The sequence below is a fragment of the Neolamprologus brichardi genome, chromosome 6, assembly GCF_056152115.1.
Source record: "Neolamprologus brichardi isolate AB-2024 chromosome 6, ASM5615211v1, whole genome shotgun sequence".
Lineage (NCBI taxonomy): Eukaryota > Metazoa > Chordata > Actinopteri > Cichliformes > Cichlidae > Neolamprologus > Neolamprologus brichardi.
The window spans coordinates 29,459,537-29,483,752 of NC_142109.1; the positions used below are offsets into that span (position 1 = coordinate 29,459,537).

At 41.2% G+C, this 24,216-nt stretch overlaps 2 protein-coding genes across 5 annotated transcripts in view; one reads left to right on the plus strand and one right to left on the minus strand.

The window, feature by feature from the left end:
- Positions 1–16,382, plus strand: part of myh11a (myosin, heavy chain 11a, smooth muscle) — a 32,857-nt gene extending 16,475 nt beyond the window's left edge. For 2 of the 3 annotated variants that reach the window (XM_087842052.1, XM_087842053.1), the window contains 36 exons: positions 2,102–2,194; positions 2,294–2,357; positions 3,214–3,312; positions 3,768–3,911; positions 4,124–4,219; positions 4,376–4,494; positions 4,588–4,740; positions 5,206–5,379; positions 5,452–5,625; positions 5,751–5,865; positions 6,459–6,652; positions 7,074–7,195; positions 7,275–7,344; positions 7,465–7,625; positions 7,722–7,830; positions 7,969–8,100; positions 8,225–8,431; positions 8,548–8,685; positions 8,766–8,889; positions 8,972–9,143; positions 9,231–9,443; positions 9,594–9,738; positions 9,842–10,048; positions 10,158–10,262; positions 10,390–10,542; positions 10,735–10,983; positions 11,151–11,363; positions 11,493–11,705; positions 11,812–11,973; positions 12,435–12,563; positions 12,642–12,730; positions 12,819–12,942; positions 13,032–13,240; positions 13,383–13,491; positions 13,595–13,767; positions 15,422–16,382. In XM_087842052.1, the coding sequence (XP_087698178.1) occupies positions 2,102–2,194; positions 2,294–2,357; positions 3,214–3,312; positions 3,768–3,911; positions 4,124–4,219; positions 4,376–4,494; positions 4,588–4,740; positions 5,206–5,379; positions 5,452–5,625; positions 5,751–5,865; positions 6,459–6,652; positions 7,074–7,195; positions 7,275–7,344; positions 7,465–7,625; positions 7,722–7,830; positions 7,969–8,100; positions 8,225–8,431; positions 8,548–8,685; positions 8,766–8,889; positions 8,972–9,143; positions 9,231–9,443; positions 9,594–9,738; positions 9,842–10,048; positions 10,158–10,262; positions 10,390–10,542; positions 10,735–10,983; positions 11,151–11,363; positions 11,493–11,705; positions 11,812–11,973; positions 12,435–12,563; positions 12,642–12,730; positions 12,819–12,942; positions 13,032–13,240; positions 13,383–13,491; positions 13,595–13,767; positions 15,422–15,551 (5,283 nt within the window). In that variant the 3' untranslated portion in view covers positions 15,552–16,382. Of the gene's footprint in view, positions 1–2,101; positions 2,195–2,293; positions 2,358–3,213; positions 3,313–3,767; positions 3,912–4,123; positions 4,220–4,375; positions 4,495–4,587; positions 4,741–5,205; positions 5,380–5,451; positions 5,626–5,750; positions 5,866–6,458; positions 6,653–7,073; positions 7,196–7,274; positions 7,345–7,464; positions 7,626–7,721; positions 7,831–7,968; positions 8,101–8,224; positions 8,432–8,547; positions 8,686–8,765; positions 8,890–8,971; positions 9,144–9,230; positions 9,444–9,593; positions 9,739–9,841; positions 10,049–10,157; positions 10,263–10,389; positions 10,543–10,734; positions 10,984–11,150; positions 11,364–11,492; positions 11,706–11,811; positions 11,974–12,434; positions 12,564–12,641; positions 12,731–12,818; positions 12,943–13,031; positions 13,241–13,382; positions 13,492–13,594; positions 13,768–14,913; positions 14,945–15,421 lie in introns of all 3 variants that reach the window. The other variant, XM_087842054.1, reaches the window with a different exon arrangement.
- Positions 16,381–22,762, minus strand: LOC102776484 (nuclear distribution protein nudE homolog 1-like). 2 transcript variants are annotated; one of them, XM_035907697.2, is made up of 9 exons: positions 22,624–22,762; positions 22,152–22,242; positions 21,872–22,025; positions 21,289–21,437; positions 21,047–21,183; positions 20,303–20,479; positions 20,131–20,216; positions 19,885–20,039; positions 16,381–18,626 (listed from the first exon to the last, which is right to left on the minus strand). In XM_035907697.2, the coding sequence occupies exons 2-9, from the start codon at positions 22,235–22,237 to the stop codon at positions 18,533–18,535; spliced, it is 1,038 nt and encodes a 345-aa protein (XP_035763590.1). In that variant the 5' UTR covers positions 22,238–22,242; positions 22,624–22,762; the 3' UTR covers positions 16,381–18,532. The 2 variants fall into 2 exon arrangements, with proteins under 2 accessions (XP_035763590.1, XP_035763591.1); XM_035907698.2 differs by having other exon boundaries at positions 22,152–22,247; positions 22,624–22,756.
- Between the last annotated feature and the right edge of the window lie 1,454 nt (positions 22,763–24,216).

Consider the following 24,216-nt stretch of genomic DNA (forward strand, 5'->3'; position numbering starts at 1 on the left):
ACAGATTTTCTATGGGGTTGAGGTCTGGAGACTGGCTAGGCCACTCCAGGACTTTCAAATGCTTCTTACGGAGCCACTCCTTTGTTGCCCGGGCGGTGTGTTTTGGATCATTGTCATGTTGGAAGACCCAGCCTCGTTTCATCTTCAAAGTTCTCACTGATGGAAGGAGGTTTTGGCTCAAAATCTCACGATACTTGGCCCCATTCATTCTGTCCTTAACACGGATCAGTCGTCCTGTCCCCTTGGCAGAAAAACAGCCCCATAGCATGATGTTTCCACCCCCATGCTTCACAGTAGGTATGGTGTTCTTGGGATGCAACTCAGTATTCTTCTTCCTCCAAACACGACGAGTTGAGTTTATACCAAAAAGTTCTACTTTGGTTTCATCTGACCACATGACATTCTCCCAATCCCCTGCTGTATCATCCATGTGCTCTCTGGCAAACTTCAGACGGGCCTGGACATGCACTGGCTTCAGCAGCGGAACACGTCTGGCACTGCGGGATTTGATTCCCTGCCGTTGTAGTGTGTTACTGATGGTGACCTTTGTTACTTTGGTCCCAGCTCTCTGCAGGTCATTCACCAGGTCCCCCCGTGTGGTTCTGGGATCTTTGCTCACCGTTCTCATGATCATTTTGACCCCACGGGATGAGATCTTGCGTGGAGCCCCAGATCGAGGGAGATTATCAGTGGTCTTGTATGTCTTCCATTTTCTGATGATTGCTCCCACAGTTGATTTTTTTCACACCAAGCTGCTTGCCTATTGTAGATTCACTCTTCCCAGTCTGGTGCAGGTCTACAATTCTTTCCTGGTGTCCTTCGAAAGCTCTTTGGTCTTGGCCATGGCGGAGTTTGGAGTCTGACTGGTTGAGGCTGTGGACAGGTGTCTTTTATACAGATGATGAGGTCAAACAGGTGCCATTCATACAGGTAACGAGTGGGGGACAGAAAAGCTTCTTACAGAAGACGTTACAGGTCTGTGAGAGCCAGGGATTTTCCTTGTTTGAGGTGACCAAATACTTATTTTCCACCCTGATTTACGAATAAATTCTTTACAAATCCTACCATGTGAATTCATGGATTTTTTTTTCACATTCTGTCTCTCACAGTTGAAGTGTACCTCTGGTGCAAATTACTGACCTCTGTCATCATTTTAAGTGGGGGAACTTGCACAATCGGTGGCTGACTAAATACTTTTTTGCCCCACTGTATATATCAGCATTAGTAAAAACATCTGTAAACCACATATTTTGAAACTGAGCTTAATGAATTCACACAAGTTGGCAAACAGCTTCACATGGCTATCGTTTGTCTTCATTATCTTTGTGTTACAAGTCGTGCTCCTTTCTCTTCTTCCTAGCTTTAGCTCACTTACATTGTTGCTAAGGGAGGTGTTTTTAAGCAAGAGAGGTTAGGTAGAGGTCTACAGCGCCCGACCTGGATACAGACTAGGACAGACCACTTTGATCAGGTGGATTAACTCAATGCAAAGTGACGGGGTGTCTGCCTCATTTACTGACTCACCTGCATCTACAGTCTCTGCAGTCACGCTGGAAGCAAATCGCATCTCCAGTAGGATGTTTCTGAATCGGAATCATTTTGATTTGCCAACACACTGAATAAAAAAAAACTTTGTTGGAATATTTTCACAGCTTTTCAGATGGTATTTGGAAGCCTGTGACCCAACATAACCCACCTCATCCATCTCAGCCTCTGATCTTCGTCATCAACAACAGCTTCTCTGAATTTTAACAGTTTCTCAGAACTGATGGAGGAGTGTTTTGGTCATGTCTGTGTTATGTAATCCATCCAGTATTCATCAGAAAATCAAAGAAGACTACAGTGAAATTATTATATTAACCTTTTGTAACTTGATATAAATGTACTTGTCCAAATATTCATTGTTTAGTGAGGACCCGTGCCCTGCGTCTTGTTTTCTGCCTTTTTTCCTTTGTCACTGATGATATTCTGGTAAACCTACGCTAACCTATCAATACTGACCCTATACTACTTCATCCCCACCAAACTCCAACTCCGCTGCATCACAAGCAGCGAATCAGTCCTTCTTAGTCACATTTTTCTGTGTCGCTGTCATCACTAGGGGGAGCTGGAGAAGCAACTCCTGCAGGCCAATCCTATCCTGGAGGCCTTTGGAAATGCTAAGACCATCAAAAATGACAACTCCTCAAGATTTGTGAGTTTTGTGAAGTTATAGAACGCATTGTTTAGATGTTTTCTAAGTTATATTTTTTGCACGTGTCGTGATCTCACTGCTTGTTTATCTCTCTCACAGGGAAAATTCATCCGCATCAACTTTGATGTGACCGGCTACATTGTTGGAGCCAACATTGAGACTTGTATCCTTTTTACTTTTTAATCTTAGACATATTATTTTTACAGTAAGAAGACTTTTTGTGTTGCCTTTCATCTGCACCAAAAGTTAAATGCTATGTGCTGCTTTTTGATTTCAAATAAGTTATCGCAAAGGTTATCTGCTGACAGCTTTTGAATAACAGTTTATTTCGGGCCATTATAAATCATCTTTTTCCTATAAAAGGCGTTTTTTAGGTATATAATTCAAACTTGCATCATCTATGAGATTTTTAAAACAACGACTGCTAGCTTTGTTGCTAATTATCCATCCATTGTTGATAATCATTGTTACTTATTTGTTTTTATGCCTCTTTATGCAAGCAGTGACAGTGTGAGTGAGAATGTGAAATCTGTTGAACATGCTGATAAATGTATTCATATTTGGCACAAATGTTCACTTGGATGAACTGTTTAGATTGTTTAAAGTCACAATAACCTCAGAAAATAAATTTTTGGCTTTAAATCAAGAATTCATACACTGATTACTGCAAAATTTAACACTAATATCTGATGACAGTTTATTTTTAAACATAATGTCCTACTCTTCTGGACATTTTTCTGCGCTATAACTTAGGAATAGAATCAGGGCTTGTGAAAATATTTCACATTTGGCAAGATACTGAATAGGTGGCACTCATTCAATGACACTTTGGAGAGAGATAGATTATTAGATCATTAGAAACTGAAACTTGATTGGCTTGTAAAAAAACCACAAGGCATTAATTATATTCTTCCTATTTAGTTAAAACAAGAATTACCATTTAAGGCTGAACAGAGGTTTGTAAACTAAATTTCCCCTACTCACAAATGAGATTTTTATTCTTTAGCAGCTGCTCTCAGATCTGCTGGAGAAGTCTCGCTGTATCAGACAGGCAAAGACAGAAAGAGCTTTTCACATCTTCTACTACATGATTGCTGGTGCCAAGGACAAACTGCGCGGTAAGATGATTATAAACCCAAAATATGTGTGTGATTTCTTTGATGCTGCTGCTCAGCAGTTAGCAGGGCTTCTTTTGACAGTGTGTTGTACATATCACCGTCATGTGGGAGTCTCATCTGGAACTGGAGGAAGGGAAAAAGGAAGTCACTTCTGGTCTTCGTTGACTGTCATGCATGTCACAATTTATCCAGCTGGATTATGAAAATGTTTTTTTTTTAAGGTCATGGAGGAAAATAATTTTCTCAAACTCTCAAAAAAGATTTTCTTCCAAATGATGTTTAACCACAATAATCAAAATAAAGCCGAGTAAAGCGTTCCTGCATGTTATTTATGACCACTCGTGCTATTTTCTCACGAGAGCAAAATCTTCATAAAAAGTTAAGCCTCACTGATTCTCAGATTACTGACCACAGAACGATGATGATGATAAGTTGCTGTTTTTCTTTATTTTCAGAGGAGCTACTTCTGGAGCCCTTCAGTAATTACCGCTTCCTCAGCGCAGGCCACGTCCAGATCCCTGGCCAGCAAGATGATGAGATGTATGAGGAAACCATGGAGGCCATGAATATCATGGGCATCACAGAAGAGGACAGAATTGGTATCAGCGTAGTAATAAGCATAGCATTAGCATCACTCTAATACTGTTGGCCCACTGAATCTGGACTGCTGTGAATTTGCATTGAAGAGGCAACATTAATTTACATTTAAATCAGAAAACAAGCTGATTTTTGGGAAATGTTCCAGCAAACAAGAAGAACGTTATTATTAGTGTTTCCCCGTGAAGTCAACCACTTGATTTCCTTGTTCCAGATATCCTGAAGGTGTGCTCCACAGTGATGCAGCTGGGAAACATTGAATTCAAGAAAGAGAGGAACCAGGAGCAGGCAACCATGCCAGACAACACTGGTTAGACACAACTTCTTCCTGCCATTAGAAATCCCACTAGGGGTTCTTGACTTTTACAAAGCCAGCTGCAACTTTAAAAATGTATTATCTATAGCAGCAAGAACACCTGGGTGAAATAATATTGTGTCCAATATGACAAAATTTCTCTCTTTGTAGCTGCGCAGAAGGTGTGTCACCTGCAGGGCATCAATGTGACAGACTTTACACGAGCCATCCTCACCCCTCGCATCAAAGTGGGCAGGGAGGTGGTGCAGAAGGCACAGACCAAAGAGCAGGTACTGCAAGGAGGAAACTGTTTAAAAACATAGGAATAACTGTGTGTTAATCACAGTCTGGTCTGTGTTCTTCTGTGTGTCTGTGTCTGTTAGGCTGACTTTGCTATAGAAGCGTTGGCCAAAGCTGTCTTTGAGCGACTGTTCCGCTGGATCCTGGGCCGGGTTAACAAAGCCCTGGATAAGACTAAACGCCAAGGAGCCTCCTTCCTGGGAATCCTTGACATTGCCGGTTTTGAGATCTTTGAGGTATAGATCATCACACACTGTAAAAAAAAAATTGTAATATAAAAGAATTTTACTGTGTATTTTACAGTTTTGTACTGTTCTTCTAGAATATCATTAAATTTACATAAATACTGTGATTTCACATTTCAAATGTAAATTAACGTAAAATCATTGCAAATGTAATAAAACATAATTTTCTTGTTTTTTAAATGTATTTGTCTGTACATATGCATATTTAGATTGTTAAAATACATTCACAAATGAAAAAGGCAAAGTCCCATGTAAAATTAGAGCAACAAACTGTATTGTCATTACTGGAAATAACCGTATTTTCATGAGAAAGTTATTTTCTGGTATTATTTTGGCGCCCCAGCTGCCGGAATATTACTGTTTTTTTAGGATTTTTTTTTTTCTACGGTGCAGAGCGCTTGGAAAGATAGTGGATGTGATATGCATGTCTTCATCTCTGTGTTCTGGCTATTGCAGGATAACTCCTTTGAGCAGCTGTGCATCAACTACACCAATGAGAAGCTACAGCAGCTTTTCAACCACACCATGTTCATCCTGGAGCAGGAGGAGTACCAGAGAGAAGGCATCGAGTGGAACTTCATTGACTTTGGCCTTGACCTCCAGCCCTGCATCGAGCTCATTGAGAGGCCAGTAAGTGTTAATAATAAATAACAGCATCAGTTAAATCCTACACAGCCTCTTAATCATATATATTCTCTGCAGAACAACCCTCCAGGCATCCTGGCCCTGCTGGATGAAGAGTGCTGGTTCCCCAAAGCCACAGATATCTCCTTTGTGGAGAAACTTTTAAACACACAGGGCAACCACATGAAATTTGCCAAACCTAAACAGCTTAAAGACAAAACAGAGTTCTCCATTCTTCATTATGCTGGGAAGGTGAGAATGATGGCAGTTAGGAGAAGGGAAAAATGTTCTGTCTTCATACTGTTTATCTTCATTTGAAGAAAATCATCTTGCATTCTCACGAAAGCTCACATAACTTTGTTGTCTTGCTGTTTTAGGTAGACTATAACGCCACAGCCTGGCTGACAAAGAACATGGACCCTCTAAATGACAACGTTACAGCACTGCTCTCCAATTCTTCTAACCAGTTTGTCCAAGACCTCTGGAAAGATGGTGAGATGCATATGATTTTATTACATGTCTCATAAGTTTATTGTAAGCCACTCTGAGACAAGGACCAAACTCTCCTCAGTGATAAGCCATAAAAACAGCTAAAAAGCTTCTGCTGCCACAACTAAACTAGATTTTCTTCTTTACTGAAATGTTTTTCTGCACATTTTGCCTTTGTCTTTGGAGAAACTAGGTTAGGGCTTCCTATCTTGCCCTGAGAGACACTCAGAAAAGAGACAATTTATCTAGGAAGTTCACTTCCCGGTTAAATAAAAGGGAAAAAAGAAACCTTAGTGATTGTTGAACTATTTTGGAGCCACAACTAAAGATATCACCTTGATTCTTTCATATTGATCATTTTTTAAATGGGACAATTCAGATTTATTTTACCTGAAAAACATTAAAGCAGCAGCGGTCACCCTCCTGCAAATCTGACGTGTACACAATGAAACAAATTACCTGAAAGCAACACACACATTTCACCTGCTTTCATCCATATGTTTGTCCCACAAAAGATATGCAATTAGATTCTTAAAACTGAAATAGGCATTAAGGCAAAGACAAGCTGATTTTACACACTGTTTTGTGTTTTTCAGCGGACAGAGTCGTCGGCCTTGACACATTAGCTAAGATGTCAGACACCACCGGCCCGAGCGCCTCAAAGACCAAGAAGGGAATGTTCCGCACAGTGGGGCAGCTCTACAAGGAGTCTTTGGCAAAACTCATGACCACGCTGCACAACACCCAACCCAACTTCGTCAGATGTATCATCCCGAACCATGAGAAGAGGGTAAAGACAATTAGCAGCAAAACTACTAGACTAGCAAAACTATAGAGGTGGTTGCTGGTGGTTAATGATCAATTAATCAAGTGTGTGTGATTATCAGCACTTGGCTGCTATCTATCCTCTTAATTTCCTATACCTTAAAAGTGTACTTAATATTTCACAAGATGGCACAAAAACCTATAAGAACTTTTTTTTTCACATGACTATAGATGCATATTGGGAGGAAAGCTTTTTTATCATCATATAAATTAGCAGTTGATCTCACTCCCTATGTGGCCGTATTTCTAAAGTCATGAAAAAAAACCACACACATAACATAGACAAAATGAATTTACTACTAACCGGTCAGCATAAGCGAATTATACTGTATGTATTTAGTTTTTGAAAACTTTATGTAATAAAACTGCAATCCTGCTCTACTCAGGCAGGGAAGCTGGATGCTAACCTGGTCTTGGAGCAGCTCAGGTGTAACGGTGTGCTGGAAGGAATCAGGATCTGTCGACAAGGCTTCCCCAACCGAATCGTTTTCCAGGAGTTCCGCCAGCGGTCGGTCTAGCTACTAATATACTATTTCAGTCAGAATTTCTCACCATATTAAGTGTAACATCTCTCTGGCTTCTTGCAGTTATGAGATCTTGGCTGCTAACGCTATTCCCAAAGGTTTCATGGACGGAAAACAAGCCTGCTGCCTCATGGTTAGTTCACAACTTCAAAATTGTCATCCGTGTTCATTAACATCGACACACACCAAGGTAGAATTATCCTGTGTGACAACTTAATATATCATATCCTTTACTGATCTCCTGTCTATGTAGATCAAGCATCTGGACTTGGACCCCAACCTGTACAGAATCGGACAGAGTAAAATCTTCTTCCGCACGGGAGTGCTTGCTCAACTAGAGGAGGAGAGAGATTTGAAGATCACTGTGATCATCATTGCTTTCCAGGCCCAAGCCAGAGGCTTCCTGGCCAGAAAGTATGAAAATTGAAGCCCCCCTTTAAACCAGTTTATTTGTTGCTGTTATCACCGTAAATAAAACTTTGCATGTTGCACTATATATTTTTTTTGAAGGGCATTCGCCAAGAGACAGCAGCAGCTGACGGCTATGAAAGTGATCCAGAGGAACTGTGCTGCCTACCTCAAACTGAGGAACTGGCAGTGGTGGAGGCTTTTCACAAAGGTCAGCTAATCAGTCTCTAGAAGCATATAAATGCAACAAAACCATAGTACATCTGTGTGTTTTTTGAGAAAGAAACTTTCCAGATACTACAAAATTATTTTGAAATGACAAATTCTGCCTTTTCCTTCTGAACAACAGGTTAAGCCTCTGTTGCAAGTGACCCGACAGGAAGAGGAGATGGGTCTCAAGGAAGAAGAGCTACAGAAAGCCAAAGAAGTTGCCACAAAGTTTGAGTCGGAGCTAAAAGAAATCACCTTGAAACATACACAGGTAAGGGATTAAATGCACATCAATGACACAAACCTTGTTTTGCTTTCTTTTAATGAATCCATTCAGCGTTGATTCGATAAAGTTTCCAGTTATGGAGAGTCTGCTGATTCTTCCTGTCTGTCAGATTGTGGAGGAGAGAAACACACTGCAGGAGCAGCTTCAGGCAGAGACAGAGTTGTATGCTGAGGCTGAGGAGATGAGGGTCCGTCTGGCGGCGAAGAAGCAGGAGTTGGAGGAAATCCTCCATGAGATGGAGGCGAGGCTCGATGAAGAGGAGGAGCGTTCTCAGGGGCTGTTAGTGGAAAAGAAAAAGATGCAGCAGCAGATGCAGGTCAACATGTCTGTTTCGCACTGTTGTTCAGTCAGAGTTGTTATTGATCAGGTAGCTGTGCTTTCACAGTGTGATAAAGATGCTGGAGAAACTTAGGGTTCAGTCTTTTCATGCAGGAGTTGGAGGAACATTTGGAAGAGGAGGAAGATGCTCGTCAAAAACTGCAGCTCGAGAAGGTTGCCTGCGAGGGAAAGATCAAAAAGCTGGATGATGATATTCTCATAATGGAGGACCAGAACAACAAGCTGCTGAAGGTAAGTACTGGAAATCAGCATTTTTCAAAGTAAGTCACTTGGGAAACTAAATACATCACCGGCTTTGTGATGTTTTGTAGGAGCGAAAGTTGCTAGAGGAGAGAGTTGCAGACTTCAGTGCTAACCTGGCAGAGGAAGAAGAAAAATCTAAGAATCTCACTAAGCTCAAAAATAAACACGAATCCATGATCTCTGAATTAGAAGGTAGTCGCCTTGTATGCATTTTGAACTGTACTCATAGCACATTTCTCATATACATCATTGAGTGGTATCTCTCTCGCACTAGTCCGCTTGAAGAAAGAGGAGAAGACCCGTCAGGAGCTGGATAAAGCTAAGCGCAAACTGGAGGCGGAGTCAAATGACCTACAGGAACAGATCGCTGACCTGCAGGCCCAGATCGCTGACCTCAAAGCTCAGCTTGCAAAGAAGGAGGAGGAGTTACAGAACGCCTTAGCCAGGTAGTGTCAGACTGGTGTATTTATTTATTCAAAACAACACTAAGTTCTATCAGTTTTAATAGTTTAATGTACTCTTGATTCTCACAGGTTGGAAGATGAGTCTGCCCAGAAAAACAACGCTCTGAAGAAGATCAGAGAGCTGGAAGGACACATCTCCGACCTGCAGGAGGACCTAGACTCTGAGCGGGCTGCCAGGAACAAGGCCGAGAAGATCAAACGGGACCTTGGGGAGGAGCTGGAGGCCCTCAAGTCTGAGCTAGAGGACACTCTGGACACCACTGCCACACAGCAGGAACTAAGGTTACACAAATATGTATTCAGAGGAATTTATAAAGTGTATATACATTTACCTTTTAGATGATGAAGCTATCTTAGAGAAGAAAAAGATGACTAACAAAACATGTGCATGCTTAAAAAAAATACCTGCATTATCCATGTATCTGTCTACAGAGCCAAACGTGAGCATGAAGTGACCCAGCTGAAGAGAGCCATTGAGGAGGAGAACCGGACCCACGAGGCTCAAATACATGAGATGAGACAGAAACACACACAGGCTGTTGAGGAGCTCAGTGAGCAGCTGGAACAGTCAAAACGAGTGAGGCCACTATTTTATGAATCATTCTTAATACCCAGCTGTCATTTAGCTTTTTATTTCTTTATTTGCATATTGAGGATTCTCTTTATTTTCCTCTGCTCAGGTAAAGTCAAACCTGGAGAAAGCAAAACAAGCTCTGGAGAAGGAAACGTCAGAGCTAACTATGGAGGTGCGCTCACTGACCCAGGCCAAGCAAGATGGAGAGAACAAGAGGAAGAAGCTAGAAGGTCAGGTGACGGATCTTCAGTCCCGCTTCAACGACAGCGAGAAGCAGAAGGCTGAGCTGACAGAGCGCTGCTCCAAGATCACTGTAAATCACTTTCACTAATTATTTAACTACTGGAAAAAAATGTGAAAAAAGAATGCCACAAAATTACGCTTAAAAAAGTAACAAACACATAATTTTTATTCCTGTACAGATTGAACTGGAGAGTGTGACAAACCTACTGAATGAAGCAGAAGGAAAGAACATCAAACTGAGCAAAGACGTGGCCAGCCTTACCTCCCAACTCCAAGACTCTCAGGTAACCGAACTTTTACTCTTAACATGTTGTTAATAACACCACACAAACATTTAGTCTTTTCTGTGACGATGAAGTATATTAAACTTTAGAACAAAAACACTGACTACTGAACTCTTGTGTCTAACAGGAGCTGCTGGCTGAGGAGACACGCCAGAAATTGCAGTTCTCCACAAAGCTGCGACAGGCGGAAGACGACAAGAACAGCTTACAGGAGCAGCTTGAAGAGGAGGTGGAGGCAAAGAGGAACGTGGAGAGACACGTGTCCACTCTCAACATCCAGGTCAGAGGCCGAACTCTGTTGATTAAGACTTTAAGAGAAATTGGCGGGAGCAAAATAAAAATAATATGATGGGAAAAAACTGGAGCAATATTGGAGTAAAGGTTTACTGTAAGCTGAAGCTCATAACAAGCACACTCTTGTACCATGTAGAAGATTCCTCTCTGTTACATAACAGTTTTGCTTTGTGTGCAGCTATCAGATGCAAAGAAGAAGATGGATGAAATGTCAGGCAACATTGAGCTGCTGGAGGAAGGAAAGAAGCGTCTGCAGAGAGATTTGGAGGCAGCGAACACTCAGTATGAGGAGAAGGCCTCAGCATACGACAAGCTGGAGAAGACCAAAAATCGTCTGCAGCAGGAGCTGGAGGACACGCTGATGGATCTGGACAACCAGAGGCAGAACGTTTCAAACCTGGAGAAGAAACAGAAGAAGTTTGACCAGGTCTGCTAAACCAGAAAACAAGCTTTTAAATATCATTCATGGGATTGAGCCTGTTTTTAGAATTTCACTGTAAATTGAAGTCAAGATTGTGACTTTATTATATAAGATTAGATGCACAGTAAAACAGATTTGTTAAATTCATAGTTATTTGTTTCTTTGATCTCCAGATGCTGGCCGAAGAGAAGAGTGTCTCCAGTAAATATGCAGATGAGCGAGACCGTGCTGAAGCTGAGGCCAGAGAGAAGGAGACCAAAGCTCTGTCCCTGGCAAGGGCTCTAGAAGAGGCTCAGGATGCCAGAGAGGAGCTGGAGAGAGCCAACAAGGCCCTAAAAGCAGAGATGGAGGATCTGATCAGCTCCAAGGATGATGTGGGAAAAAATGTTAGTGTTGGAACATCTTTCACTCACTTGGCACTGGTCAATAGATCTGCAGGCTGAAAGTCTGTAGTTACAGGTATTGGTTTACAGTGTCTAGAGCTTTCCAGTTAATTTAAAATGTATTGATGGAAGGTCCATGAGCTGGAGAAGTCCAAACGAGGCCTGGAAGCCCAGGTGGAGGAGATGAAGACGCAGCTGGAGGAGCTAGAGGACGAACTGCAGGCGGCTGAGGATGCCAAGTTGCGTCTGGAGGTCAACATGCAGGCTCTGAAGGCCCAGTTTGAGAGAGACCTCCAGGGAAGAGATGAGATGGGAGAGGAGAAGAAGAGGCAGCTGATCAAGCAGGTAAATAAAAGCCTTCATTCTTATACCAGAAGAATGTGACTGATTTATTATCAAAGAATGCCATTTCAGCGTCAGTAATCATTGCAATGATGCACACTGGCTGCAGGTCCGTGAGTTGGAGACGGAGTTGGAGGATGAACGTAAGCAGAGGGCCACAGCAGCAGCAGCCAAGAAGAAGCTGGAGATAGACATGAAAGATCTGGAGGGACAGATCGAGACAGCCAATAAGGGACGTGATGAGGCTATCAAGCAGCTCCGCAAGCTCCAGGTGAGAGCAAAGGACACTGAGAAAATTCAGCACAGAAGAATTTATATAAATACTGTATGGGTCTTTTAGTTTTCACTGTAATTTTTTAGATGCATATTTACATTAAAGCATATGTTGTAGTGAAGGTTTGTATTTTAAAGGTTTAAATGTTAAGTTTTTGGATTTGTTTTTTAACTTGGAAGCAAACACAAAAGTAAAACTTAACTTGCTGTTTGCTTGAAATAAACTTGTAGATATGTAGACAAACATCTTCTTAAGGGAAAATTCCCCGGTTTTGGCTAGTGACTGTGACTTTAAAGGGGAAATGTCAAAACACTAAAAATAAGATATGATCACTAAGAGAAGCACTTGAAAACAGGACTTGGTATCATCAAACACAGATCATCTGCCTCAAATATTGTAAATATACTTGAAACATTATCTGATGTCTTTTCTCTGTCTGTTTCTCTTCATCCCTCCAGGCCCAGATGAAGGACTACCAGAGGGAGCTGGAAGATGCTCGTGCTGCTCGAGAAGAGGTGCTGACCACCGCAAAGGAGAGCGAGAAGAAGGCCAAGAGTCTGGAGGCTGAGCTCATGCAGCTACAGGAGGTAAGGCTGTCGATTCCTAACAAGGCAAGAACCTCTCTGGGAGCCGGGGCTCAAAATAATGAATGTGTGCGTTTGCAGGAACTGGCTGCAGCTGAGAGAGGACGGAAGCAAGCAGAGGCTGAAAGAGACGAACTGTCCGATGAGCTGGCGAGCAACACCTCTGGAAAGTAGGAGAGTTCACTCTGTTGCTTTGTCTGTGAAGTGAACCATGAAAAAAAAGATGGTGGCATTTCTTACCATGCTCTCTGTGCTCAGGTCAGCCTTGTCAGATGAGAAGCGTCGCCTGGAAGCTAAGATCGCCCAGCTAGAAGAGGAGCTGGAGGAGGAGCAAAGCAACATGGAGATCCTCAATGACAGGCTGAGGAAGAGCACACAACAGGTGATAAGACTGTAGCAGACATGATTCGTGAAGTGTTAAAGCACTGGGCAGAGTTCTCATCCCTCTCTTTGCACGTACTCCACCCACAGGTGGATCAGCTGAACAATGAGCTGCAGACGGAGCGCACCACCTCCCAGAAGAACGAGAGCGCTCGGCAGCAGTTGGACCGCCAGAACAAGGAGCTGAAGGCCAAGCTCCAGGAGATGGAGAACCAGGTCAAGTCCAAGTTCAAGTCCTCCATCTCTGCCTTGGAGGCTAAAGTGGCACAGCTGGAGGAGCAGCTGGAGCAGGAGAACAGGTCAGGGACACATAAACACAGAGCATTACGCATGTTTGATGAATAAAAAAATATATACTTTTTTTGGTGGTTTTACCTTCTGTAAATTGTATCAGCTGTACTCATATTCATTTCCTCTTAACTCTTGTCCATCTTGTCTCAGGGATAAGCAGACAACTGCCAAGAATATGCGCCAGAAAGACAAGAAGCTCAAGGACCTGATGTTGCAGGTGGAAGACGAACGAAAACAGGCAGAGCAGTACAAAGACCAGGTACAGTCACGGAAACGTTTTTGTGCACGAACAAGAAAATAAATGCAGCTTTGATTGTGCTCGTCAGTGCTGAGTTAGCATATTCGCTTTGTTCACTCACCAGGCGGAAAAGTCAAGCACTCGCATGAAGCAGCTGAAGCGGCAGCTAGAGGAGTCGGAGGAGGAGTCTCAGCGCGCCACAGCAGCCCGCAGGAAGCTGCAGCGGGAGCTGGATGAAGCCACTGAGGCCAACGACGCCATGACCCGCGAGATCGGCTCTCTCAAGAACAAACTCAGGTAGGATAAAACGCCAAAGGGTCGTTCTGTTGATGGAGGTGATGTTCACCTGCTATTTCCACGATGCCACAACAGGACACAGACATTGCAGTAAGAGGTTGGGATGCTGTGTAAAATGTAAATAACTGAATGTAATGGTTTGCAGATCAGTTTAACCTGAAATACTACAAGGACAACAGGCTAGGTCTCCATGGTAACTTAGGTTTTAACATGACATAACCTGATCAGATTAACTTCAGAGTTTTGGCTTAAAATCAGCTGGAGGAACCACATTTTCATTATTACGTTTTTTTAAACCATGCTTTGCGTGCAGTATAGACTCTGTGGTAAAGCACTATGTTTTTATATACATACCTTACTAAAACCACTGAATGAAGCTCAACTGTACACAGCACTATGCTCATCTTATTTGCAGCCTGAGTGTTAGTGAGGTCTTTATCACCAGCTCCTTTGGTGGTACTCAATGTATCTAATTTTATGCAGAGGAAGTAAAGAAGCTAAATGGCACCAGCCCCCTCCCTTTATATGCGAGCACACTCAGAGCCTGAAGCAGAAACTCTTTCACTTGAAAGTTGACTGTTAAATAATTTTCATGGTAGCAGTTACCTCTGAATGAGGTTTTAGGTTTTGTCGAGCCAGCTAACACAAAGAAACTCTGGCTTCGCTGAACTTCCTTCGTAGTAAAACCCTCGAATCTCAAACTGTGCTGTTGGAAGAAGGAACTAAACCTGTTAAACATATTTTTGACATGATTCTCGCATCAAAATTTAAATAACTGCATATTTGAAAAGCAAAATTATCAAAATTTCTCAGTTTCAAAAATCTAAATGTCGTATTTTCTGCTGCTTTCAATCAAACAGGCTTCGAGTTATTTGCAAATCTTAGCATTCTGCTCTAACATTTTATAAAGCATCCAAACTTTTTTGTAGCCACAGTTGTACACAAACAACAGTTTACATATTTGCCAAACTGTAGACAGGTTAAAGCACATTCATTAGTTTTAAATGCTCTCAGTTAATCTACATTTAAGTGCTACAGAGCATAATTAATGTCATTCAAAGGGATGTAAATGAACACTTGAAGCATTCACATTCTTTCTAAACTTGATGAGCGGAAACAAAACAATCATGTCCATCTCTATTCCAGAGGCAACCCTGAACCCAAGGAGTAACAGCAGGTATCTCTGCGCCTAAAAGTTACCCCATCACTATTTCTCATTAACATACCATAACTTTTCATTCCCCGTGCACACCCTTAATGCTCTCATTTCTTTCACTGAGCCTAACTGAGGGAAATGTGGCTATCAGAGATGTAACTGAAAAATTCCGAGTCCCAAGTCATATTACACCATTTGGTTTCCATTGTACCCATTTCCTGGGGTCATATTTTTCCTCAGTGCTTGGTTTAACTGCCGTAAACCAAACTCATTTTCCTGACCAAGGAGTTAAAATGAGTTACAAAGATAACCAGCGTGCTTTACCCGTAACCGAAGCACAACCTGTACATTCTGTACTTCATCAACGCTCCTTTTGCAGTGTGCAAACACCCAACTGGTTTTCAAATGAACTTAACCAGCACAGAGCCTATTGCATCCCCTCACTGTGACAATGTTTCTTTGTGTTTGTGTCTTGTGTACTTTTTTGTCCTATTTTAGGCGTGGAAATGAGCCCTCCTTTAGCAGCGCACCTCGGCGCATAGGCGGAAGCCGAAGGGTGGTCGAGGATGCCTCAGAGGACGACGCCGACTCCCAAAGTGACTTCAATGGGACAAAGTCCGCTGACTAAGGGACTTTTTAAAAAAAACATATATGAGAAATACTGTTCAGGGCAAAGCCTGCCACTTAAAACAAAGAATTACTTCAAAAGTCTTTTATGCTATCTATCTGTCCTCTTGTTTCAGAGCACCTTTTCTTGACACAAAAACAATCAGGACATGATTTCAACTTAGTGGGGTCGTCTAGTGGTTATGCTTTTGTGTGATTTGCTGGGTTTTTTTTTTCCTTTTCTATTTTCACCTGTTTTTTTTTTTTACTGCACTGACACAAACATAGGTGCCTCTAATTAACACCCACTTAGTACTTAAAGCAGTGACAAAGTGTAAATCTACAGATGTAGAACTATTATCAGTTACCGTCGTCTTGTTGCCTGTGACTGCTGTTATTGTTCCAGAGCACCACTCTAGGGTTTCAGATTGGATGCATAGACAGATATTTCAATCCCCAGTCTGCTTCTAGTCAGTGGTGTTGTTTATTACCCCCACCAAGGAAAAACATTTTTAGCTTCCGTCATATTATTTGTGCCTCTCATGTGTCCAAATCTGTTTAGAGACGCTGTTTATGAAATGTTAGAGGTCAGACAAGGTTGTGGGTTACTGTTAACCAGAAAACTGAGAGTCACATATCAACATTGAGCACTAAGCAACACTCAGATCTTCTTTCAGTAGCTTTCCTTTCTCCAGATTTACTGTACTTAGAAACAAAAAGTCCCTGATCACCCTAAACTAAGTCAATCTCATTTTATAATTTTCTTTGTATTCAACAAATGTTTACATGGCACTTTTTGTATCCATTACCTGTTGAACCACTTGCACGAGAAATAAAGAGCTTTAAAAAAATAGTTTGACTTTCTCCTTTTAATGTTTCTGTCTTGGTCAGTAACTCACTCACATTATTCACATCTGCTCAGTTTAGTAGAAAAAGAAAAAACGACTGCAAACCAGCAGGACAAAAGTTGGGTATAGTACCTCAGGCACAAACAGTTTAAAGTCAGCATACAGAAGCAGCTGCAGGCGTCCTAAACACAAACAGCCAGTACACAGTGGTTACAAGGATTACAACTGGAAGTAGCTCAAGAAAGATTAAAGGGGACCAGTTATGCTTCCCTTTACTTTCTGTCACACTCGTAGATGAAACAAGGCCAAAGTTTCAAATCATGAGCTCAGCATATGTGTTAGGATTCCCTGTGAGTCAATATTTCTAGCTCAAGACTGCTCTAAAGACTATTTTCTGTCTACTCTGTATGTCATTAAAGAGGATATCCTTAATGTGTTCATTACAGGGAGGTTCAAAACTTCCGTTTAGGAGGAAGCAGACCTACAATAACTTGTTTCAGGCAGTGGATAAACTCGGACAGCAAAAAGGTCCTGAATGAGACAAATGATGATTATTTTTAACTGTGTGACCTTCATAGCGCCTTGGTTACACTCAAGAACATTAATATGACTGTAGAAACAAGCATGACAGGCCCCCTTTAAACTGTCCTGCAAACAGGAGGACCTCCAGATTTCAGATGTTACAAGTTAATTCCTACACAAAGGCTACAGTGCAGTATACAGTGATAGCTACTGTATAAAGGTCATATTTAGATATGCAACTTTAATATTTGCTTAATGAGCTGCTGGATGGCAGTAGTGACAAGATCCGTTTAAACAGAAACATTTCAGGGAAAAGCATAGCTGTCACATCAGAATCGCTCCATTTCCTAATTTCAGAGTCTTCTTTATACCTACACAAATATAGGAACAGTGCTAATTTGACCATTTCAAAATCTATTATTGCTTATCATGTTTACCATATGTCCACCATATAAGTCTAAATGGCAGAAAGAGATACTATACATTCAAGTGCACATGTGCCTGTCTAAAATATACTGTCAGCTACCATCAGTAAAAAGGTTTATGGTAACATTAGATCATAAATGTGCAGCATGATAAATTTTATCTTTTATAAGCCCAGTAAAGCAGAAAATAGTTGGTGTGTGAAATGGTTGGAGGGAGGTAATAGGAAGGACCCGAATGATAATGAAATGGGGTCGGGGGGTATACTAAATGCTATTACTTTAACCACTATGAAGTCAAGTGGCACCCTCTCGATGAAAATCTGACAGAGACGATGATCTGTTTCAGTATTTTAACAACTGGATCAGACGTGGCACTGCAGCAAAGCAAGAGCCCACAAACTGAAGAAGTAACAGCAGTGATGAAGGCAGCGCTGGCTGAAATACTAACGCCAATTCATGGCAGGAAGTAATTCATTGTCAGCTCACCCAGTCTGAAATATTTTTAAACGAAAAATATCAATCTGTGTTCTTCAATACATGATGGGAAATGATAAACACAGAAAAAGCCAATGACAAAGCTCAACCATGTTTTTCATATATATCTCAAAGAAAAACAAACCTATTGCTTTTGTTATTTTCAGTTTTCCCATTTATCACAGCTTTGGTTTTGACTTGGTCACAAACACAATATTTGCTCAACTTTTCCATAAACAATACTCCGGATTCTTGGTCCCTATACCAGGGTCACTTTCCAGTGCCTTTAATTATTAAAACTGTTCCTTACATGGATAATGATTAATAGGCTAGTGCACTATATTAGTGATGTAGGAGCAGAAATGTTTAAAAAGCCCTGCTGTGCTTGATCCAACCACAGAAAACACAGAAGGTCCATCATGAGTTTTTTTTTTTTTTTTTTTTTAAGAAGTTAGCCACCACAGCATTAGAGATATAGTGGAAGATATGCTGCGAATGGTAGGGTCCACAGGATGTAGTGCTGCCTCCTGTGATATGGTGTGGTACAAGCCTGAGAGAGCAGAAGTCCGTGCGTTAATGGGCGGAGCCTCTCTCTTTGCTCAGTGAGGGCACGGTGCAAGGACAATCAGCAGGACGTACGGCGACAAGGAAGACAGCTCAGCTCAAAGTCCAGGGATGTCGTATGAGGAAGGTCAGGAGGGAGAGAGAAAGGAAGGGTTTTTTCCCCTCCCCTCTCATAGCAGTATCTTGACCCCTCCCTGTGGAGACTGGGCACCATGGGAGATCCCTCTTGGAGGAGCTGGTCCAAACTCTAACCGTTTCACCAAACTGAAAAACAAAGTTCAACTCATGAGCTAAAGCTGTACATTCAGATTCACAATCTTTTTTTCAAATGTAGTTACAGTCAAAAGCCTCAAGGCTTTGCATTTGGACTGTTGCCATCTTGTTTTTTGTTTGTGTTTAACAAGCACAGTTGTGGTTCTGACTGAGAGACCCATAACAAGGCTTGTGAGTTAGTGGCTTATTAAACAAAGTTAGGCAGCCAGACCCTAAAGCATATCCCGCTTTATCATTCATTTCATCTTGAATGGAGCCAGAATGCACAAAATAAACATCATGTTTGTTCAGTAAGACTTCAAATTAATGAATGACTTTATAAAGTCATCAAGAACATTTTTACTCATGTCATAAAAGTAAAGAGGGGAGCATCATTCTCCCATCGACCTTTTGCAGAGTTCATTTTGCAACCCCCGGAGACGCCCCCTGCTGGCCATTACATCATGACATTACACATGTCACTGCTTGGGTTTAGGCCAACTTCATCTGGCTTTTCAGGCCCAGAGGCCACATCCATTTTTAACTCTGTTCCCCATAAAGATGACATTTGACGGCACACCTGTGCTGGTGCTTTGACATCTCAGTATATATTGATAGATGTGGAAAAACAACCGTTGGAATAGTTTCCAGGTTTTGCGATGGGTAGCCGGACAGGCAGAGCTCACCCCCTCAACTTCTGATGCAAACCCGGCCATTTTGTTCCATATGTGGGCATGAAATATGACAGTAACAGCTCAGATCATAAAACAGCTTGAATAATTTCTCCTAGGACAAGGTAAAGACTCTATGCATAGTCTATACAGGTTATAACTGGCGTAGAGACCTATATATGCCAACATTCAATTACACATTACCTCATGTATTACATTGTTTAGCTACAAACACCATTATCACCAGTTATCACTACCAGTTGGCAAAGTGGTAAAGATAAAAGGTACCTAATTTAAGGAAGTAAAATTAAAGTATCATGCAGATTCTGAAATACTCAAATAGCCATTAAGTTTTATTAAATTCTGTTAGCATGCAATAAGCTACTAAACCTTTTTCCAGGGACAATCAACAAAAATAGAAAAATAAAACTCCAAAATACCAAACAGCAACTTTAAGAGCTGGAAATGAGGCAAACAGAGAAGTAACAAGGTGCGATCTGGATCCATAAGAAGGCCAATCATAAAGTATGCAGATAGCTAAAAGTGTATTACTCAAAACAGATCTTCTACTGTAAACTCATGATGACACATTCCCTCACCTGTCATACTGAGGAGGAGGGCTCAGGCCCACCGCCTGGAGCTCAGCACCTGCATCTAAACCCGAAGGACTGCCAGGACCAACTGTAAGTGCCGGTCTGTTGACGGATGTGTCGTACACAAAGTCTCGACAAGATGCCAACTTGGACTCCAAATTCTGGCAGGATTAAAATAAACAAATACATAAATCAATAACAAAGACATAGAAACCAACATAGCACTTTCAGTACAAGTATTAACTTTCTTACTCCAACTTTTCTGAGTAGTTCCCCAACGATGTTGAGTGCAGATATTCTAGCCGATGTAGTAAGCGGGGTTCCTGTTAGACTATCACCTAAAACAACAACCACACATAAGCTGATAAACACATGGTATTTTAGTATAGAGGTACTTATTAAGATAGTCAGAGTTTTATATTACCTCTCCGGATGTTGGAAGCTGGGGTTGTGACATATGAACTAATAGGTTTGGAGGGTGTGACGGGGATGGAAGGATTTCCAGGTGAGGGTAACGTCATATCAGGACGATCTGTGTCTTTGCCCAGGCTGCTGGATGGACGTCTCTCCTTCTGTCGTACAGCCAGCTCATGGCGAAGGTCTGCCGCAAGTTACAGAAGTAACAGAAATTAAACCATCTTCTAACCAACCACCTATTATAGTTTTTCAGAAGTAATTTATATTTGTGGAAAAAGCTGGCATATGGGGCAGGCAAACATGATCAAAAACAAAAGTAAAGGTGACGCTGGTTGCACAATGAAACCTGACGACCAACTGCCGGTTCAGTTTCTCACAGCACATTAAAAGCACATACAATATATTAACTGTGATAGCGTTCCACACTTTAGAAAGATTCACCAAATGAATTTCCACATCATATAACACTAAAATATATGCCTATAGCTGTCTGTGAAGACCAGTTAAGCATAGACTCATAAACACTTATAAAACCCATTAAATTTTACCTAGGTTATTAGTTAAAACATATCCTATAAAATTATTATATATCAACAGTCAGATGTACAATGGATGGGAAGAACAGGACATAAATAAAAACAGAAACTGCTGAATTAATCAAACTATCAAAATTCACTGAGTCAGTGATAAGAGAAAGCAGCAGTTCTTGTGAACCTGAGAAGCTGCTTTGAGTGGATGATTGTGTGTGTACCTCTAGCTTCGTCCTTGAGCCTCTGAACAGACTCAAGCAGGTTCTCTTTCTCATCCAGCTCACTTTCAAGAAAGGCGTTTCTCTCAATGACCTGGTTCATCCGCTGCTCAAAGTCCTCCAGAGACATGATGGTAGCCCTGAGACAAGCAGAGAGGACATATTATGCAATATTGTGTATATACTGGCAAGTCTAACAGGCACTGCATGCCTGTGTGAACATGTACCAACTTTTAAGCACTGACCTTTTGGTTCTCTCCAAGTCATCATTGGATTGCTCTAACTCTCTGATATACTTCTGCAGATGATCTCTAACTGCTCTGGTCTCTCCCAGCTCTTCCTCAAGTGTTGATATGTGCCTCAAAGCATCAGAATGCTGGACTTCAAATTTCTCCTACAAAAAGCACAAGAACAAATAAACTGAAACTGACAGTGTCAGCTTGGCAAGGTCATGGTGAATTAATCAACACAGCTGCCGTTCATATTTTATTAAGAAAAGCTGACTATTTTATTAAACGTTGAGACAATAAACCCTTTAAGAAGTTCCCTCTCCCCACATTTGAGCATTTTTTGAACACAAAACTGCATTTACTTTCTCCACTATGCTTATTTCCCCATGGACCACTGACTAAAATAGCAGTCGGCTGCTTTATACCCAGGCAGCAATTTTCCTAGTGGCAGTAGCAATAACAAGCTGAATGTTGGTAGGCTAAAAGCTGCTTGTGTGGGGTGTGTCTGTTCCAAATCCTCAATGTCACTAAGTGGAGCATCAGTGCTTGTGTCCCTCTATTAAGGTGCCACAGCCTACTTAAGATCAAGGTTGTCTACCTTTATGTTTTCCAGTTCTACGCGAAGCCGGTGATTATCCTGCAGCAGCTCTTTGTTTCGACCCTCACATTGCTTCAGCTCTGTCTCAAGCTCAGCCTCATAGTCCCGACTCATCTGCTGGAATTCCTGCAGCTCCTCTTGAGCCTCCTCAGCCCTGGTGACAGAGCAATGTACAACACCTCCAAAATATCAGCTCAGCACATGTTAAGAATTATATAACAATAACTGCAGAAAGTAATTTCCTAAAAGCAAATCCTCCGATTGTATGCCTTTTTAGTACCTTTGCTCGTATCTCTCTGCTTGCTCCTTCCAGAAGCCCAGCTCCTCTTCTAGGGATGCAAACTTGCGTGTTGTCGGCTCTACCATGTCTGCTGCTCTGAGTAAGGATGGAGGGAGGATTAAATCAAATTATAGCTTTCTCCTTTTTTAAATTACGTGCTTGTCTCACTTGGGGACACATCATTACAAAACCGTTAGCAAGTGCTAACTTTATTAGCTAACACAAATTACCTCCGCCGAACAATTTTCTTCACATACTGATGCCAAAAAAAGGGTTCACCAAATAAATAGTTTTAAAGTTTATTTGTAGAATAGTAAAAAATGAAACGGAAACTTTTAAATCTAAATGCAATGTCAAAGAATGTATATGGCCCGGCTAAGTTTTTAGCTAACTTAAGCTAATATAGGCAGCTAACCGATCTAGTTGGATATGTGATCCTAAAGCTGCTCTAAACGGAACTAAACACACTCACCTGCATATGAAGGAACGATTAAAGCATGCCACAGCTAAGGGAATGTACTTCGATGTGATGATATTTTTTCCGGATTTATTGAGTATACGTATTGAGAATTGCACAAACTAATCCTTCGTTACCACGTCGATCATCTCGCCAACCAAATAAATACGAACCTTGAGTTCGTGAAGCTCATTGGGCAACACTGATGACGTTTTTAAAGATTAACCAATCATATGATTTAGCAGACCTGTAGGCCGGGAAGGCGGAGCCTCAAGCACAGTCCGTTGTTTCTGCTTTGTAAGGCGTTTATGATCTTTCATACACTGCATTTATAATAAAATAAGTTATTGTATAGCCCTCACATTTAGATTTAGATTTTCTTTTTTGTTTGTTTGTTTGTTTTTGTTTCAGTATTACTACAGCGACTGTCTGACAGGGAAAGTGAAATGGAATTGAAGCACTTTTTTCTTAATACATGATAAAGCATAAAATGTTCTTGAGCTTTCATTCAATCATCATTTATGTATGGAAAACATACAATAGTAGTGGCTCCACTGATACAACAACAACAACAACAACAACTTTCTTCAAGCAACTAAAGAAGTCCAGACGCTATTCTTTGCAAGCTCCTTTGACTACGATGACCTGGATGACTGAGAACCTTCACAGACAACAACAACAACTGTATTTCAGAAATGGCTGATCTACTGTGATTTCTCCAAACAACTATCTCTAGGGTTTACAGAGTGCCTATACTATTTTAAACTAATAGGAAATAACTCAAATTACCACTTGTTCCAACCAATGTATGCAGAAGAGCATCTCTGAATGTACAGCATGTCCAGCCTTGAAGCAGATAGGCTACAAAATCACAGTGAGTGCCTCACTTGTCAGCTTACAACGGGAAACTGAGGCTACTAGTCACACAGGTTGATCATAACTGGACATCAGTTTGGAAAAAAGTTCTGATGAGTCTCATTTTCTGCATGCAGACATTCAGATGGTAGGGTCAGAATTTGCCATGAACAGCATGAAAGCATGGCTCCATCCTGCATTGTATCAACGGTTCACACTGCTGGTGGTGTAATGGCGTGGAAGATATTTTGCTGCCACATTTTGGTCCCCTTAGTACCAGTTTGGCATTGATAAAACACCACAGCCTACCTGCAATATCACTGATTTAAGCTATGATTTCAGTATGGATTAAAATCTCTATACCCTGTTGAATCTATGTCATTATAAATTAAGGCAGTTCTGAATGCAAAAGGTGTCCAATGTGCTACTAATAAGTTGTACCTATTAAAGTGGCCATGAGTGTGTATTAATTAAGTTAGAAATAAAAGGAAAATAATCCAAAATGGTCATTCTGGCAGTGATACCATTAGTATTACAGTACTTGGAAAAATATAAATGTACCTTTCATGTAAAATGAAAGCTTTAGTGCAATAATTTAGACAGTTTAGGTTATATTTTAATTTTAGTGAGTGCAAACCAAAGTACATCATATACAGTATGCCAATGCTGATAACTACACATTAGAAGGCAAAAATGCTTTACAACACAAACAAAAGTTCCAGTTTTTATAATACCAAGTGGTCTTAATTTATT